Here is an 18,980-nt window from a genome sequence, read left to right on the forward strand (position 1 = left end):
ACTGCATTCTTATTCTGGACTATCTTATCCTTTGTGTGGTGGACTGAATATGGACCTTTTCGTATTTTTGCCTGAATAAAGGTCTTGGAATTGTTCACTCTTCGCTCGCTCTGTTGATTGTGTGATACCAGAGAAGGACCCCATGACACCATGTCAACTGGCTGCAAGTGTGATTTAGTTATTGCCAACACCTGTTAGGTGCCACAGGTAAGTTACAGGTGCTGTTAATTACACAAATTAGAGAAGCATCACATGATTTTTCGAACAGTGCCAATACTTTTGTCCACCCTCTTTTTTATGTTTGGTGTGGAATTATATCCAATTTGGCTTTAGGGCAATTCTTTTTGTGTTTTTTCATTTAAGACAAATTTAATGAAGATAATAATAACAAAGAATTTGTGTTTGCAATCATTTTCAGGAAGAAACTGAGTATTATCTGACAGAATTGCAGGGGTGTCAATACTTTTGGCCACAACTGTATGTATAGTATATAATAGCTGATTTGAAATGTAATTTAAAATGAATATGTTCAACAGGTCCCGGGTACTAAGAGAACAGAGAAAAACGCAGACCATGACTATTCAAGTTGACAGGACAAAGAGACAGAGTACCACGTACACCCTAAAAGGAAAGGAGGACGCTGACGATTACCTGGCAGGTTAGGGCAATTGCAGAATGTCACAGGACGGGAGAAAAGTGGGAAGTACGCACCTGTAGAGGAATCCGGGTGGTCTTAGCCTAACCAGACGAAATTGTCATAGTGGCGTACGCGCCCGCGGGTAGCTGTAAGCTACTCGGAGCATGGTTGCTCCGGGTTTGGTTAAGCCCCCCGTGTATCGCGGGCCTGGCTCAGCAACCGGTCTGACAAAAGAAGATGGGGAAGCTTCAGAACGACAAAAGAGGGGGGCGAGATTGTTGAGGACGACAAAGGACAAAGGAAGGGGGAGTGTAGGGGAAGTGGACTGACATACGGACCTGTCTGCAGCAGGAAGGTTTAATGTACAATATGCTGGACATGGACTGCTGTATAGGAAGGTGGGAGGCAGCTAGACAGAGATGAAGGATGTTGTAGTACAGGGTTTTTGCCACTAGGGGGAGACCAAGGACAGCAGAAATGAAGGAAGGTGTAGTACTGCAGTTTGGCCACAAGATGGGAGTAGAGAGTTGTGAGAAAAGGAATGAACCTCAGCTTAGGGCTGCGAAACCACACAGTCATGGGGGGTGGGGTTACAAGGACTCTAGGGGGAATCCCCAGGGAGGGGGATAAAAGGAAGACAGAGAGTTCTAGAAGAGTCAGTCCAGGGAGAGTAGCTCAGGAGAGAAGACTGAAGGGAGAAACAGGAGAAGTTACAGGAAGGACTGGTGAGAGAGACGGTCAGGGGGGGTGGCCCTGACAGGAAAAGCCGCAGACGGAGAGAGAGCCTGGGGTACCACAAGACGTACGGACCCGGGCAGGTGAAGCGCTGTGGTGGTAGGCCTAGGGCAGCTACAGTGAAAGCCACAAGGGACGTCATTGAGGAAAGGAGGCAAGTGGAGATACCCGGGCCTGTGTGCGGAAGGTGTCAAGCAGCTGCTGTGAGTTGCTGTGGTCGTCGAGAGGATGGCTAATAAGGAAGGACCTGTTGGACGCACCTTTGACTCTGACTCAAGTCTGTTCGCGGCGGAAAAAGGGCCACCCCCGGTCGGCACACGTACCTACACTGGTAGGTGCAACGGAATTGGCAGATGAAGAGATGAGCACTGGCTGGAGCAACGAAATTGGCAGATGAAGAGATGAGCACTGGCAGGTGCAACGGGACTGGCTGATGTAGAGATCAGCACTGGCAGGTGCAACCAGACCGGCTGACATGGACATGTGCACTGGCAGGTGCAACGAGACCGGCAGACATGGAGATGAGCACTGGCAGGTGCAACGGGACCGGCAGACATAGAGATGAGCACTGGTAGGTGCAACGGGACTAGCAGACGTAGAGATGAGCACAGGCGGGTGCAACGGGATCGGATGATGTAGAGATAAGTAATGGAAGGTGCAGCATACAGGGAGACGAGCACTGGGACCTGAGAACTCACAAGAATGTTAGGAAACAAACGCACAACATTGCACAGGCACCTCTATGTTGGAGGAGGTGCCTCAAATAGTAAGTGTCCTCCAGCTATTGGCTGGGGACACTTTAGGGGAATGTGTGCGGCCCCTTTAAGAAAGGGGAAGTGTGCGAGCCCCCTAAGCACAATGCCCGGGGATCTGCATGTGGTGCATGCACCCTAGGCAGCTGCAAACCCGGGAGGAGATGGAGCAGGTCAGGGGCTGCTGCGGTGAGTACGCTGGTTTTTCTGCAGGGAGTGAGGAACTGCACGCAGAGACTCCAGCGCTACATTCATTTGTTTCAATAAAGACTTGTTTTTATTTGATTTATGTCTATGGGAGTAATTTTATAGGCTTTAGTATTTCTCTCTGCTTCCTGTTACTCCTAGGACCTTGGTTTGGGCTATTAGCCCCTAAATAAAATCCTGAGTGGCCAATCGCCTCCAGAAGTCACATAATTAATAAATTGAGTCCATCTGGGCGTGATTTTTTCCTCAGTATAACTACAGCTGTTTTGTTAAGGCCTCAGAGGTTTGTGGGAGAACATTACTGATCAACCAGCATCAAGAAAACCAAGGAGCCCACGAGACAGGTCAGGGATAAAGCTGTGGAAAACAATAAAGCTAGGTTAGGTTATGAAAAATAGCCAAATCTCAGTGCATCACACGGAGAACTGATCAATCCATCATCCAAAAATGAAAGGAATAAAACACAACTGCAAACCTGCCAAGACATGGCCGTACACTAGAGAAGTAGCCAAGAGGCCCATGGTCACAGAAGAGCTGCAGAGCTCAGTTAGGGGAATCTGTCCATAGGAAAATTGTTAGTCATATATTCCACAAATCTTCCCTTTATGGAGGAGTGGCAAGAAGAAAAAACATTTTTTAAAGGCATAAAAAGTTCTGTTTGTAGTTTGCAAAAAGCCATGGAGGAGAGACAGCGAGAATGTGGTGGAAGTAGGTGCTCTAGTCAGAAGAAACCAAAAGAGAACACCATGGGCTAAATGCAAAACGTTATGTGTGATTGAAAACTGATACTGCACATTACCATGAAAACACCATCCCCACCGTCAAACATGGTGGTGGCAGGATCATGCTGTGGGGAGGCTTTTCTTCAGAGGCAGGGAAGCTGGTCAGAGGTGATGGGATGATGAATTGAGAAAAATACTGGGTGAGCCTTGAGGAAAGCCTGTTAGAGGCTGCAGAAGACTTGAAACTGGGGTGTAGGTTCACTTTCCAGCAAGATATCGACCCTAAATATGCTAGAGCTACAATGGAGGGTTCATATCAGAGTATATTCCTGTGTTTGAATAGCCCAGTCACAGTCTAGACCCAAATCCCACTGAGAATCTGTGACAAGACGTGAAAATCATGGATCCCAGACGTCTCCATCCAATGTCACTGAGCGAGAACAAGTGTGCAAAGAAGAACGAGCAAAATGTCACCTCTAGATGAGCAAAGCTGGAGAGACAAACCCCAAAAGACTGTAGGAAAAAATGCAGAGAAAGGTGGTCCGACAGAGTACTGACCCAGGGTCTGAATACAAATGCAAGAGCGAATTTTCAAATTTATATTTTTAAAATATTTAGAAAATGATGGTTTGGGGAGCCATGTCATCTGCTGGTGTAGGTCCACTGTTTTATCAAGACCAAAGTCAGCGCAGCCGTCTACCAGGACATTTTAGAGCTCTTCATGCTTCCCTCTGCCCACAAGCTTTATGGAGATGGAAATGTCATTCTCCAGCAGGACTTGGCCCCTGTCCACACTGCCAAAAGTACCAATGCAATGAGAAAAAACTTTGTCCAGCTCCACGATGTAGTGAAAAATATTCTTTATTCACTCAATAGAAATGAGGTTTAAAAGCCAGTTGGCTTTTAAACCTCATTTCTATTGAGTGAATAAAGAATATTTTTCACTACATCGTGGAGCTGGACAAAGTTTTTTCTCATTGCCTTGGATTGTGCGCTTTGACACAGCGGTCTCGTGCTCCGATGTTGGAATGCTATGTCTGGTGAGCTGGCTTTGTATCCTGATCAAAAGTACCAATACCTGGTGTACACACAACAGTATCACTGTGCTTGATTGGCAGCAAACTCACCTGACCTTAACCCCATAGAGAAGATGAGAGACTCCAGACCCAACAATGCAGACGAGCTGAAGGCTGCTATCAAAGCAACCTGGGCTTCCATAACCCCTCAGCAGCGCCACAGGCTGATCGCCTCCATGCCACGCCGCATTGATGCAGTAATTGATGCCAAAGGAGCCCCGACCAATCACTGAGTGCATTTACTGATCATACATTTCAGGAGGCCAACATTTCGGATTTTACAATCATTTTCAGGCTGGTGTTATAAAGTATTCTAATTTACTGAGATAATGAGTTTTGGGTTCTCATTGGCTGTAAGCCATAATCATCAACATTAACAGAAATAAACACATGAAATACATCACTCTGTGTGTAATGACTCTATAGAATAGAGGAGATTCACTTTTTATATTGAAAAACTGAAATAAATTCACTTTTTGATAAAATTCTAATTTTGTGAGATGCACCTGTATATAGATAGATAAGATAGATAATAGATAGATAAATAGATAGATGGATGATAGATAACACAGGTCAACGAAAAAAATTTTTTTTTCTGGTGTCCAAAATATTTTAATGAATTTGGGGTATTTTTGGGGTGCTGATTCTGAATATGTCATCAGTTTTGCCAGATTGGCTCAAGTTTTTGAGATTTTTGGTATCTTATTTATAGCACTTGTTGGTAAATGCGACGCATCATCTCATTAATTTCTTTGGATTAGTACTTGAACTGAGCAGTTCTCAATATAGTTTTGTGTTAATTAGTGTTCTAAAAGTTTGTTCATAGCTTGATTTTTGCACTAACTTTATGTTGTTGTCTGTTTTCCAGTGAAAAGCATGAACTCATCATGAAGAAGTTGTCTTAACGATCCAGACTCATTCTGTTACATTTGTGGTGAATATACACTGCCAAAACATAGAAGAAACATAACACACTTCGTAAAAAAAGTGTATTTTGCCTATTTTGGGGTTATGCTTGGGGACCAAGACAAGTTTTGGGCACCACACATAGTGTGCAAAGCATGTATCGAATTATTACGAAAATGGAGCAAAGGACAAAGAAAAAGCTTCAAATTTGGTGTTCCAATGGTGTGGAGAGAGCCAAAAAATCATCATGATGACTGTTATTTCTGTGCAGTGCAAGTGCAAGGATTCAATAAGCATAAGAAACGAAAATGGGAGTAACATGGAATCTGCAAGAAGGCCTGTCCCTCATTGTGAAGATGTGCCTGTACCTGTGTTTACCATAAATAACAGTCATCATGATGATTTTTTGGCTCTCTCCACACCATTGGAACACCAAATTTGAAGCTTTTTCTTTGTCCTTTGCTCCATTTTCGTAATAATTCGATACATGCTTTGCACACTATGTGTGGTGCCCAAAACTTGTCTTGGTCCCCAAGCATAACCCCAAAATAGGCAAAATACACTTTTTTTACGAAGTGTGTTATGTTTCTTCTATGTTTTGGCAGTGTATATTCACCACAAATGTAACAGAATGAGTCTGGATCGTTAAGACAACTTCTTCATGATGAGTTCATGCTTTTCACTGGAAAACAGACAACAACATAAAGTTAGTGCAAAAATCAAGCTATGAACAAACTTTTAGAACACTAATTAACACAAAACTATATTGAGAACTGCTCAGTTCAAGTACTAATCCAAAGAAATTAATGAGATGATGCGTCGCATTTACCAACAAGTGCTATAAATAAGATACCAAAAATCTCAAAAACTTGAGCCAATCTGGCAAAACTGATGACATATTCAGAATCAGCACCCCAAAAATACCCTAAATTCGATGAAATATCTTTGGCACCAAAAATGCTGTTGACCAGTGTAATAGATACATAAATAAATAGAAAATAGATAGATAATAGATAGATAATAGATGGATAATAGATAGATAATAGATAAAATAAAGAGAAGAAACGTGCCATAGTAGACTGGATATCACCAGTCTTGTGTCTTTATTACATCCACAGGCTGTGCCGGATTACGGGGTACACGAGTTGTGTGGGGTCGGCGGTGGCAGTGACACCTCTGGTCCTCTGCGTCCCGGACATATCTTCAGTTCTGGACCGTACATGGTCAAATCAAGTTCTTGAGCAGGTTCTGCTCCTTCAGGTCTTGCAGGGTGAGGGCGTGCAGACGGGTCAGCTCCGCCAGCTCTTCCCAGACTAGAGAAAGGGAAACAAGACTGGTCTCACCATAGTCTTTCACAGCTGTAATATGGCTGCAGTCTGGATCCTGATGGACCTCATGGTCACTGACTACATGGATCTGTCATAGCTACAAAATAATATGTCCATGAGAACTTACCATAAGAAAACATTGAGCTTCCCCGGGGTTCTCGCAGCAATAAACTGTGGAAAAAACTGACCAAAGCCCCTGATGAGAGCGACCTCTCCGGAAGAGGAAGGGATTTCAGGTAGGTGAAGTCCACAGCCAGGGGGTTCCTCGGGGGCGGAGAAACACAGGTGCTGACCACATCCCACACAATGTGCCACACCCCCACATCTAGAGGACAGAGACATGAGGGGTTACTGATAGCACAGTGATCATACAGAGATTGCTCTGTACTCGGCTGCAATGATCAGGTGCCTGGAGCTAGACATCACCAGAGCTTCATCCAATGACAGCAGCTCCAGGCCCCCGAAGAGCTTTATAGAAGCCGGACCACCCCTTTAATTATAAGGAGACGTGTTGCGCTCACCCTTCATGTCCCAGTCAGAGTAAGATGGCAGCATGAGGGGCGAGTCTTTATCGCAGAGCTCTGTGCCCATGAACCGTTGGTGATTGGACCTCACCCACACGTACGGGCGGCCATACTTGGCGTATGCGGCCAGCAGGAAAAGAGTGCAATGCGTTTCCTGAAAATGGATGTAACAGAGAAAGTCCATAATTATGGAGTAGGGAGGGTGGTGAATAGCTTTACAGTAACCCCCAAGGGCTTTGTGCAATAAAGAGGGGCTACCCATGACTAGATGTGCTAATAAAAATATGAATATCTTATAGCCTACATATTGCAATATATTGTTTATATGCTTTGATATAGTGTGGTCATTAGACCAAGGGTGGAAAGTATTAAATATGGTTGTTTGAATCCAAACACTATATATTGCAATATACTACGGTGTAATATCTTTAATGAATATTTATGCTGCTTGAACAAGGAAGTCTTGTGTTCAATAATAGTATGATGCTCGGAGACAAGGGAGACCAAAATGTTTTTTGATGGTCTCAAGTAGCAATGGTCATGCATGACATCAATAATCAAGGACCGATTGTGATACACATGAGACAAGTATGAGTGTGTGCCTGGGTTACGATAGGTATCCAGCTTTCAGAATAGGTGATTATGGAAGTCATGCTGATCACATGCCACCATCTTAGAGCGTTATGCTATGATCATGAAGAGTTAACTTTGTAACAAGCAACATATGTTGAACTTTGACAGGCAACCTTGATTGTTAGAGGCAAACAGATCTTGGGTTGTAATTAGTAGCAAACAACCTTTAAGCATTGTGCTATTGTTAAGAGACATACCAATGGCAAATAAATCTTGGGTTGGTGCAAATAAACTTTAAGATTGTAGTAGTCTATAACAAGCAGACCTTGAAGTCTTGTGCTGTTATTAAGACAACAACCAACTGTGCAATTGCAAAATACTGATGATTCAGCCTAAACATACTGCACAGATGTAATAGGGGAGGATGTGGAAGTTGTGTATAAAAAGGTGGACCCTGTGTCAGTGAGGTAGGGACATTTTCCAGAAGGTATCGTGGGTGCACGGTTTCTGTGATGACAAGACCAGAGTATTTCCTTCTCGCTGACACTGTGGTCCCTCCAGTGGAGAAGTGATGTTAAAATACTTGGTAATGTATAGTATGGATGCTTATTTCTCTATGTACTATAATTCATATTAATTGTATGATTCACATGAAATGAATTAACACAAAACAGGCTAATATTATATCTGCCATTCCATTAATTTGGTGTTTTATCATTTAAATTAATCATTGTATAATAAAATTGTGTCATATCTAAGTAGTGCCTTCTTTAAAGCTGTATCCGAACCTTATTGCTAAACAGTTGGCAATACACTAGACGGCCCCTGCGTCATCACATTAGGGCCCCACTTGCTGCGTCGTTCTAGCGATATCTGCTCTGCTGTCCCCATAGGTGACATTGTTGTCACATCAACACTGCAGCCAATCAGTGGTCGCTCATTGGCTGCAGCTCATCTATATAATGTTCGCAGCTGCTGATTGGCTGCAGTGGTCTCGCAACACAACAATATCACATTATCCCCCGGGAACAGCAGTGCTACTATTGCTAACATGTAAGCACCGCAAGGCTTAATGTCAGTGAATTTTATGACCAGTTTCCCAGGAGGTTACTGTCAGTATCCCTGGTGGTCTAAAGCACTGCAAGGCTTATTTTCTGTATCCCTGGTGGCTTAGAGCACTGTAAGGCTTACTGTCAAGTATCCCTTGTGGTCTAGACCAGTGATCTGTATTACCAGTATCCCAGGTGGTCTAGGCCAGTGAAAGATACTTCGAGTGGTCTAGAGCAGCGAATGATATCCTGGGTGGTCTAGGGCAGTGAATGATATCCCGGGTGGTCTAGGGCAGTGAATGATATTCCGGGTGGTCTAGGGCAGTGAATGATATTCCAGGTGGTTTAGGGCAGTGAATGATATCCCGGGTGGTGTAGGGCAGTGAATGATATCCAGGGTGGTCTAGGGCAGTGAATGATATCCAGGGTGGTCTAGGGCAGTGAATGATATCCTGGGTGGTCTAGAGCAGTGAATGATATCCCGGGTGGTTTAGGGCAGTGAATGATATCCCGGGTGGTCTAGGGCAGTGAATGATATCCCGGGTGGTCTAGGGCAGTGAATGATATTCCGGGTGGTCTAGGGCAGTGAATGATATCCCGGGTGGTCTAGGGCAGTGAATGATATCCCGGGTGGTTTAGGGCAGTGAATGATATCCCAGGTGGTGTAGGGCAGTGAATGATATCCCGGGTGGTCTAGGGCAGTGAATGATATTCCGGGTGGTTTAGGGCAGTGAATGATATCCCGGGTGGTGTAGGGCAGTGAATTATATCCCGAGTGGTCTAGGGTAGTGAATGATATCCAGGGTGGTCTAGGGCAGTGAATGATATCCAGGGTGGTCTAGGGCAGTGAATGATATTCCGGGTGGTCTAGGGCAGTGAATGATATCCAGGGTGGTCTAGGGCAGTGAACGATATCCCGGGTGGTCTAGGGCAGTGAATGATATCCCGGGTGGTTTAGGGCAGTGAATGATATCCCAGGTGGTGTAGGGCAGTGAATGATATTCCGGGTGGTTTAGGGCAGTGAATGATATTCCGGGTGGTCTAGGGCAGTGAATGATATCCCGGGTGGTCTAGGGCAGTGAATGATATCCCGGGTGGTTTAGGGCAGTGAATGATATCCCGGGTGGTCTAGGGCAGTGAATGATATCCCGGGTGGTCTAGGGCAGTGAATGATATCCCGGGTGGTCTAGGGCAGTGAATGATATCCCGGGTGGTGTAGGGCAGTGAATGATATCCCGGGTGGTCTAGGGCAGTGAATGATATTCCGGGTGGTTTAGGGCAGTGAATGATATCCCGGGTGGTGTAGGGCAGTGAATGATATCCCGAGTGGTCTAGGGCAGTGAATGATATCCCGGGTGGTCTAGGGAAGTGAATGATATCCCGGGTGGTGTAGGGTAGTGAATGATATCCCGGGTGGTGTAGGGCAGTGAATGATATCCCGGGTGGTCTAGGGCAGTGAATGATATCCCGGGTGGTCTAGGGCAGTGAATGATATCCCGGGTGGTCTAGGGCAGTGAATGATATCCCGGGTGGTCTAGGGTAGTGAATGATATCCCGGGTGGTCTAGGGTAGTGAATGATATCCCGGGTGGTCTAGGGCAGTGAATGATATTCCGGGTGGTCTAGGGCAGTGAATGATATCCCGGGTGGTCTAGGGCAGTGAATGATATCCCGGGTGGTCTAGGGCAGTGAATGATATCCCGGGTGGTGTAGGGCAGTGAATGATATCCCGAGTGGTGTAATAAATAATAATAAATTTTATTTCTATAGCGCCGACATATTCCGCAGCACTTTACATTTCAGAGGGGATTTGTACAGACAATAGACACTACAGCATAACAATAATCACATAGATCATAACCGATACCAAGAGGAATGAGGGCCCTGCTCGCAAGCTTACAGTCTATGAGGAAAGAGGTAGACACGAAAGGTGGGAGGTAACAATTGCCCTGATTGTTTGGATCATGTTAAGTGTGTATCAGTACAGACACAGAGGGCTAATGGATGCATAAAGCATGTGGGAACATGATGCGGGGAACCTGGTTATGGTAAAACTTTTGGCTGTGCCACACAGGGATAGATTAGGTTATTGTGTTGAGGCGATAGGCCAGTCTGAATAAATGCGTTTTCAGGGCACGCTTTAAATTGTGGGGATTCGGGACTAATCGTATTGACCTGGGGAGTGCATTCCAAAGAATTGGTGCAGCACGTGTAAAGTCTTGGAGACGGGAGTGACTTTTGTGGATGCTAACCTCAGGTCATCAGCAGAACGGAGGGCGCGGGTAGGGTGGTAGACTGAAACAAGGGAGGAGATGTAGGGTGGTGCTGAGCCGTGGAGGGCTTTGTGGGTGAGGGTAATAAGTTTGTACTGGATTCTGGAGTGGATGGGTAGCCAGTGTAAGGACTGGCACAAGGTAGAGGCATCGGTGTAACGATTGGCGAGGAATATGATCCTGGCTGCAGCATTCAAGACAGATTGGAGGGGGGAGAGTTTGGTAAGAGGGAGACCGATTAGAAGAGAGTTACAATAGTCGAGACGAGAATGAATAAGAGAAACAGTAAGAGTTTTTGCAGAGTCAAAAGTAAGAAAAGGTCGAATTCTAGAAATGTTTTTGAGGTGCAGATGACAAGAGCGAGCCAGTGATCGGATGTGAGGGGCAAAGGAAAGTTCGGAGTCAAGTATGACCCCAAGACAGCGGGCATGTTGCTGGGGAGTAATAGTGGAACCGCACACAGAAATGGCAATGAAAATGGTGGTCTAGGGCAGGCAGTGAATGATATCCCAGGATGTCTAGGGCAGTGAATGATATCCCGGCTGGTCTAGGGCAGTGAATGATACTCTCAGTGGTGTAGGGCAGTGAATGATACTCTCAGTGGTGTAGGGCAGTGAATGATATCCCGGCTGGTCTAGGGCAGTGAATGATATCCCGGCTGGTCTAGGGCAGTGAATGATACTCTCAGTGGTGTAGGGCAGTGAATGACATCCCGGGTGGTCTAGGGCAGTGAATGATATCCCGGGTGGTCTAGGGCAGTGAATGATATTCCGGGTGGTCTAGGGCAGTGAATGATATCCCGGGTGGTCTAGGGCAGTGAATGATATCCCGGGTGGTTTAGGGCAGTGAATGATATCCCAGGTGGTGTAGGGCAGTGAATGATATCCCGGGTGGTCTAGGGCAGTGAATGATATTCCGGGTGGTTTAGGGCAGTGAATGATATCCCGGGTGGTGTAGGGCAGTGAATGATATCCCGAGTGGTCTAGGGTAGTGAATGATATCCAGGGTGGTCTAGGGCAGTGAATGATATCCAGGGTGGTCTAGGGCAGTGAATGATATTCCGGGTGGTCTAGGGCAGTGAATGATATCCAGGGTGGTCTAGGGCAGTGAATGATATTCCGGGTGGTCTAGGGCAGTGAATGATATCCCGGGTGGTGTAGGGCAGTGAATGATATCCAGGGTGGTCTAGGGCAGTGAATGATATCCCGGGTGGTCTAGGGCAGTGAATGATACTCTCAGTGGTGTAGGGCAGTGAATGATATTCCGGGTGGTCTAGGGCAGTGAATGATATTCCGGGTGGTTTAGGGCAGTGAATGATATCCCGGGTGGTGTAGGGCAGTGAATGATATCCCGAGTGGTCTAGGGTAGTGAATGATATCCCGAGTGGTCTAGGGCAGTGAATGATATCCAGGGTGGTCTAGGGCAGTGAATGATATCCCGGGTGGTCTAGGGCAGTGAATGATACTCTCAGTGGTGTAGGGCAGTGAATGATATCCCGGGTGGTCTAGGGCAGTGAATGATATTCCGGGTGGTTTAGGGCAGTGAATGATATCCCGGGTGGTGTAGGGCAGTGAATGATATCCCGAGTGGTCTAGGGTAGTGAATGATATCCAGGGTGGTCTAGGGCAGTGAATGATATCCAGGGTGGTCTAGGGCAGTGAATGATATTCCGGGTGGTCTAGGGCAGTGAATGATATCCCGGGTGGTCTAGGGCAGTGAATGATATTCCGGGTGGTTTAGGGCAGTGAATGATATCCCGGGTGGTCTAGGGCAGTGAATGATATCCAGGGTGGTCTAGGGCAGTGAATGATATTCCGGGTGGTCTAGGGCAGTGAATGATATCCCGGGTGGTCTAGGGCAGTGAATGATATTCCGGGTGGTTTAGGGCAGTGAATGATATCCCGGGTGGTCTAGGGCAGTGAATGATATCCAGGGTGGTCTAGGGCAGTGAATGATATCCCGGGTGGTCTAGGGCAGTGAATGATACTCTCAGTGGTGTAGGGCAGTGAATGATATTCCGGGTGGTTAGGGCAGTGAATGATATCCCGGGTGGTGTAGGGCAGTGAAGACTATTACCAAACCCCAGTGCTTGGATCATAAATGAGGACTGCTGGCAGCGTCACAATTCCCAATATCTGAGGTCTCGGCTCTCTGACCCCACGGTCTGTGACCGGACAGTCCGCACAGCTGCTCTCTCTCTCCCTCTTGCAGTTCCTTTTAGTGCTCGCCCTGAATAAGCTACAATGGCCGAGCGCCTCTTACCGGAATAGCGATTTCTCTATCGCAGGGAGACGCGGGCGGCAGCAGGGCAGACTCTCTGATGGAAAAAAGCAAAAACGGATCTCAGGAAACTTGTCCGGTTCTACAAGTTCTACAAGTCAGATCTCTGCTTCCTCTAAAGAAATAACGCAAAAATTCTTCGTAGTCAAAATTCTGCATAATAATTTCCTCCGAGAGCTGATGTGTTGTTACAATGTGCAGTTATCAGCTGGGACGTGACACATTGGTGCAGCAGCACCTCACACAATGTTATGTGTCAGGGAGATTATTGCAGAATAACTATGAAAGATTGGTAACACAGGAGACGCCTGTGGAAACTCCTCTGTGTCCGGACGGTGGACGGAGCAGCTCTTCTTCCCCTCTCAGAGCTGGAGATGGAACAGAAGCACAGACGAAACTTAATCGGAGGGTCTGTACGTACCGTGGGGTGGACTGGTCACTGCCGCACGTAGGATGGTGGTAGATGGTCTCACCGCTGAGAGACCCCGGAGAGCGAGGAGGAAGCCAGCTCTAGAAGAGATGAGAGGGAATAAGGAGAGAGATGGAGGAGACAGAGACACCACACAATAAACGAAAAGGGGGATCTCACCAGATCGTCATTCACCACAGTAAGTAACATCTCTTCTCTTCCCCTCAGCCATGGCTGAAAATATCGGAAACCCTACAATGATAGCACAACAGTAAAACAAAAAAAACAAGAAAACATTAATACCGCTCCTATATACAAGAATATAACTACTATAATACTGCTCGTATATAAAAGAATATAACAACTATAATACTGCCCCTATGTACAAGAATATAACTACTATAATACTGCCCCCTATGTACAAGAATATAACTATGGCTGACGCCATTTGACACACTCTCCTTCACATACCCGACGTGACATGTAATTCAGTGTCAATAAACATTCATCATTATCCCGTAGAGTGCGATCTTTTTCTCTTGGATACCATTATAATACTGCCCGTATATACAAGAATATGACTACTATAATACTGCCCCCTATGTACAAGAATATAACTACTATAATACTGCCCCTATATACAAGAATATAACTACTATAATACTGCTCCTATGTACAAGAATATAACTACTATAATACTGCTCCTATGTACAAGAATATAACTACTATAATACTGCCCCCTATGTACAAGAATATAACTACTATAATACTGCTCCTATGTACAAGAATATAACTACTATAATACTGCCCCTATGTACAAGAATATAACTACTATAATACTGCTCCTATGTACAAGAATATAACTACTATAATACTGCCCCTATGTACAAGAATATACAGTAACTACTATAATACTGCTCCTATGTACAAGAATATAACTACTATAATACTGCCCCCTATGTATAAGAATATAACTACTATAATACTGCTCCTATGTACAAGAATATAACTACTATAATACTGCCCCTATGTACAAGAATATAACTACTTTAATACTGCTCCTATGTACAAGAATATAACTACTATAATACTGCCCCCTATGTACAAGAATATAACTACTATAATACTGCCCCCTATGTACAAGAATATAACTACTATAATACTGCTCCTATGTACAAGAATATAACTACTATAATACTGCCCCTATGTACAAGAATATAACTTCTATAATACTGCCCCTATATACAAGAATATAACTACTATAATACTGCCCCAATGTACAAGAATATAACTACTATAATACTGCTCCTATGTACAAGAATATAACTACTATAATACTGCTCCCTATGTAGAAGAATATAACTACTATAATACTGCTCCCTATGTAGAAGAATATAGCTACTATAATACTGCCCCTATGTACAAGAATATAACTACTATAATACTGCTCCTATGTACAAGACTATAACTACTATAATACTGCCCCCTATGTAGAAGAATATAGCTACTATAATACTGCCCCTATATACAAGAATATAACTACTATAATACTGCCCCTATGTACAAGAATATAACTACTATAATACTGCTCCTATATATAAGAATATAACTACTATAATACTGCTCCTATGTACAAGAATATAACTACTATAATACTACCCCTATGTACAAGAATATAACTACTATAATACTGCCCCTATATACAAGAATATAACTACTATAATACTACCCCTATGTACAAGAATATAACTACTATAATACTGCTCCCTATGTAGAAGAATATAGCTACTATAATACTGCCCCTATGTACAAGAATATAACTACTATAATACTGCTCCTATGTACAAGACTATAACTACTATAATACTGCCCCCTATGTAGAAGAATATAGCTACTATAATACTTCCCCTATATACAAGAATATAACTACTATAATACTGCTCCTATGTACAAGAATATAACTACTATAATACTGCTCCCTATGTACAAGAATATAACTACTATAATACTGCCCCTATGTACAAGAATATAACTACTATAATACTGCTCCCTATGTACAACAATATAACTACCATAATACTGCCCCTATGTACAACAATATACTATAATACTGCCCCCTATGTACAAGAATATAACTACTATAATACTGCTCCTATGTACAAGAATATAACTACTATAATACTACCCCTATATACAAGAATATAACTACTATAATACTGCCCCCTATGTACAACAATATAACTACTATAATACTGCTCCCTATGTAGAAGAATATAGCTACTGTAATACTGCCCCTATGTACAAGAATATAACTACTATAATACTGCTCCTATGTACAAGAATATAACTACTATAATACTGCCCCTATGTACAAGAATATAACTACTATAATACTGCTCCTATGTACAAGAATATAACTACTATAATACTGCCCCCTATGTACAAGAATATAACTACTATAATACTGCTCCTATGTACAAGAATATAACTACTATAATACTGCCCCTATGTACAAGAATATAACTACTATAATACTGCTCCTATGTACAAGAATATAACTACTATAATACTGCCCCTATGTACAAGAATATACAGTAACTACTATAATACTGCTCCTATGTACAAGAATATAACTACTATAATACTGCCCCCTATGTATAAGAATATAACTACTATAATACTGCTCCTATGTACAAGAATATAACTACTATAATACTGCCCCTATGTACAAGAATATAACTACTATAATACTGCTCCTATGTACAAGAATATAACTACTATAATACTGCCCCCTATGTACAAGAATATAACTACTATAATACTGCCCCCTATGTACAAGAATATAACTACTATAATACTGCTCCTATGTACAAGAATATAACTACTATAATACTGCCCCTATGTACAAGAATATAACTTCTATAATACTGCCCCTATATACAAGAATATAACTACTATAATACTGCCCCAATGTACAAGAATATAACTACTATAATACTGCTCCTATGTACAAGAATATAACTACTATAATACTGCTCCCTATGTAGAAGAATATAACTACTATAATACTGCTCCCTATGTAGAAGAATATAGCTACTATAATACTGCCCCTATGTACAAGAATATAACTACTATAATACTGCTCCTATGTACAAGACTATAACTACTATAATACTGCCCCCTATGTAGAAGAATATAGCTACTATAATACTGCCCCTATATACAAGAATATAACTACTATAATACTGCCCCTATGTACAAGAATATAACTACTATAATACTGCTCCTATATATAAGAATATAACTACTATAATACTGCTCCTATGTACAAGAATATAACTACTATAATACTACCCCTATGTACAAGAATATAACTACTATAATACTGCCCCTATATACAAGAATATAACTACTATAATACTACCCCTATGTACAAGAATATAACTACTATAATACTGCTCCCTATGTAGAAGAATATAGCTACTATAATACTGCCCCTATGTACAAGAATATAACTACTATAATACTGCTCCTATGTACAAGACTATAACTACTATAATACTGCCCCCTATGTAGAAGAATATAGCTACTATAATACTTCCCCTATATACAAGAATATAACTACTATAATACTGCTCCTATGTACAAGAATATAACTACTATAATACTGCTCCCTATGTACAAGAATATAACTACTATAATACTGCCCCTATGTACAAGAATATAACTACTATAATACTGCTCCCTATGTACAACAATATAACTACCATAATACTGCCCCTATGTACAACAATATACTATAATACTGCCCCCTATGTACAAGAATATAACTACTATAATACTGCTCCTATGTACAAGAATATAACTACTATAATACTACCCCTATATACAAGAATATAACTACTATAATACTGCCCCCTATGTACAACAATATAACTACTATAATACTGCTCCCTATGTAGAAGAATATAGCTACTGTAATACTGCCCCTATGTACAAGAATATAACTACTATAATACTGCTCCTATGTACAAGACTATAACTACTATAATACTGCCCCCTATGTAGAAGAATATAGCTACTATAATACTGCCCCTATGTACAAGAATATAACTACTATAATACTGCTCCTATGTACAAGAATATAACTACTATAATACTGCCCCTATGTACAAGAATATAACTACTATAATACTGCCCCTATGTACAAGAATATAACTACTATAATACTGCTCCTATATATAAGAATATAACTACTATAATACTGCCCCCTATGTACAAGAATATAACTACTATAATATTGCCCCTATGTACAGTATATAGTTGCGCTCTTGTGTGGTTTTCTTACTTGTAAGGACCCCAGTAGAGACAGGTCAGAGAGGAACTGATCCAGTTTTTGCTTTTCTTCTTCCTGGGGAATGAATGTGATGTTATATGAGTAGATATTCTAGAACAGGGGTCTCAAACTCGGCAGAGTAAATGGGACGCAGATAAAAAAAAAATTTGAGTTGGGGGGCTGCATTCCTTTCAAACTTAATACACCTCGTACACACACGGCTCTGCTACATCTACCCTGTAAACCCCTCCTGACCCCACACATAAACTTACCTTCATCTAGCACCATGACAACCAGCACAGACAGCAGCGTCCTCCTGCACACACTGAGGCCCCTGATCATGTGACTCCTCCCCCTCCTGTGACCTCATCACAGGACCTGTGCAGTGTGCGCACACAGAACAGCCAATGCCATCGCTGCTCCTGAATGCGTGCCTTCCCCCTGCCTCAGGGAGTGAGACGTGTGGTGCACCGCGGGCCGCAGATGCCTGCCTCAGGGGCCGCGTGTTTGAGACCCCTGCTCTATAACAATCGTTAATGACCGGGCTGTCTCTGGAGAGCGGAGATGTCATCGCTGTACATTTCTGGACACGGAGATTCCGCGGTCTTTGATTTTCCAGTCCAGGGGCATTTGTGATGTGTAGCCCCCCTGGCTGCCCGCCCTTCTAGCAGAGTATATATATATATATATATATACACACACACACATCTCTTACGTGGAGATTCATGGTGTCGCCCCTGGATGCTGCCGCTCAGCCTTAACCCCTTGTGGTTTTGCGTTCAGTCTGCCGCTTTCATCTCTTCTCCATCCTCTGGCTGGAAGCCATTCTCCTCCTCCCCCTGCGTCATCCTGATCCCACCCAGCTGCAGAGGCCGTTTCTTAGCAGACGCTGCTGGAGCAGCATTTGTTGTAACCTTCCCAGTCCAGGATGTAACAGATGTAGAGCCTGGACTCAGGGGCCGCGTGTTTGAGACCCCTGCTCTATAACAATCATTAATGACCGGGCTGTCTCTGGAGAGCGGAGATGTCATCGCTGTGGGTTTTGGGGGTTTTTTTGCTTTCACTTTAATGAAATCGATAATTTTAACACAATGTTTGACTTTTAGGCTGTGTGCACACGCTGCGGATTGTGGTGCGGATTTTGTAAAATCCGCAGGTGAAACCGCAGGTCAAA

The 18,980-nt window shown here is 43.3% G+C and overlaps 1 protein-coding gene across 3 annotated transcripts; it reads right to left on the minus strand.

Moving 5' to 3' along the window:
• Positions 1–6,105: 6,105 nt before the first annotated feature.
• On the minus strand, positions 6,106–18,666 carry LOC141050211 (uncharacterized). Of its 3 annotated transcripts, none has more exons than XM_073547065.1 (8): positions 18,522–18,666; positions 17,819–17,881; positions 13,651–13,722; positions 13,483–13,571; positions 13,044–13,098; positions 6,885–7,041; positions 6,491–6,688; positions 6,106–6,348 (listed from the first exon to the last, which is right to left on the minus strand). In XM_073547065.1, exons 1-8 carry the CDS (start codon positions 18,531–18,533, stop codon positions 6,260–6,262), a joined length of 735 nt encoding a protein of 244 aa, XP_073403166.1. In that variant the 5' UTR covers positions 18,534–18,666; the 3' UTR covers positions 6,106–6,259. The 3 variants fall into 3 exon arrangements, with proteins under 3 accessions (XP_073403166.1, XP_073403165.1, XP_073403167.1); XM_073547064.1 differs by having other exon boundaries at positions 18,513–18,660; XM_073547066.1 differs by lacking the exon at positions 18,522–18,666 and adding an exon at positions 18,079–18,203.
• Positions 18,667–18,980: the final 314 nt, after the last annotated feature.

Source organism: Dendrobates tinctorius, unplaced genomic scaffold (assembly GCF_039654945.1).
Source record: "Dendrobates tinctorius isolate UK_male_01 unplaced genomic scaffold, ASM3965494v1 ptg000151l, whole genome shotgun sequence".
In the NCBI taxonomy this organism is placed as follows: Eukaryota; Metazoa; Chordata; class Amphibia; order Anura; family Dendrobatidae; genus Dendrobates; species Dendrobates tinctorius.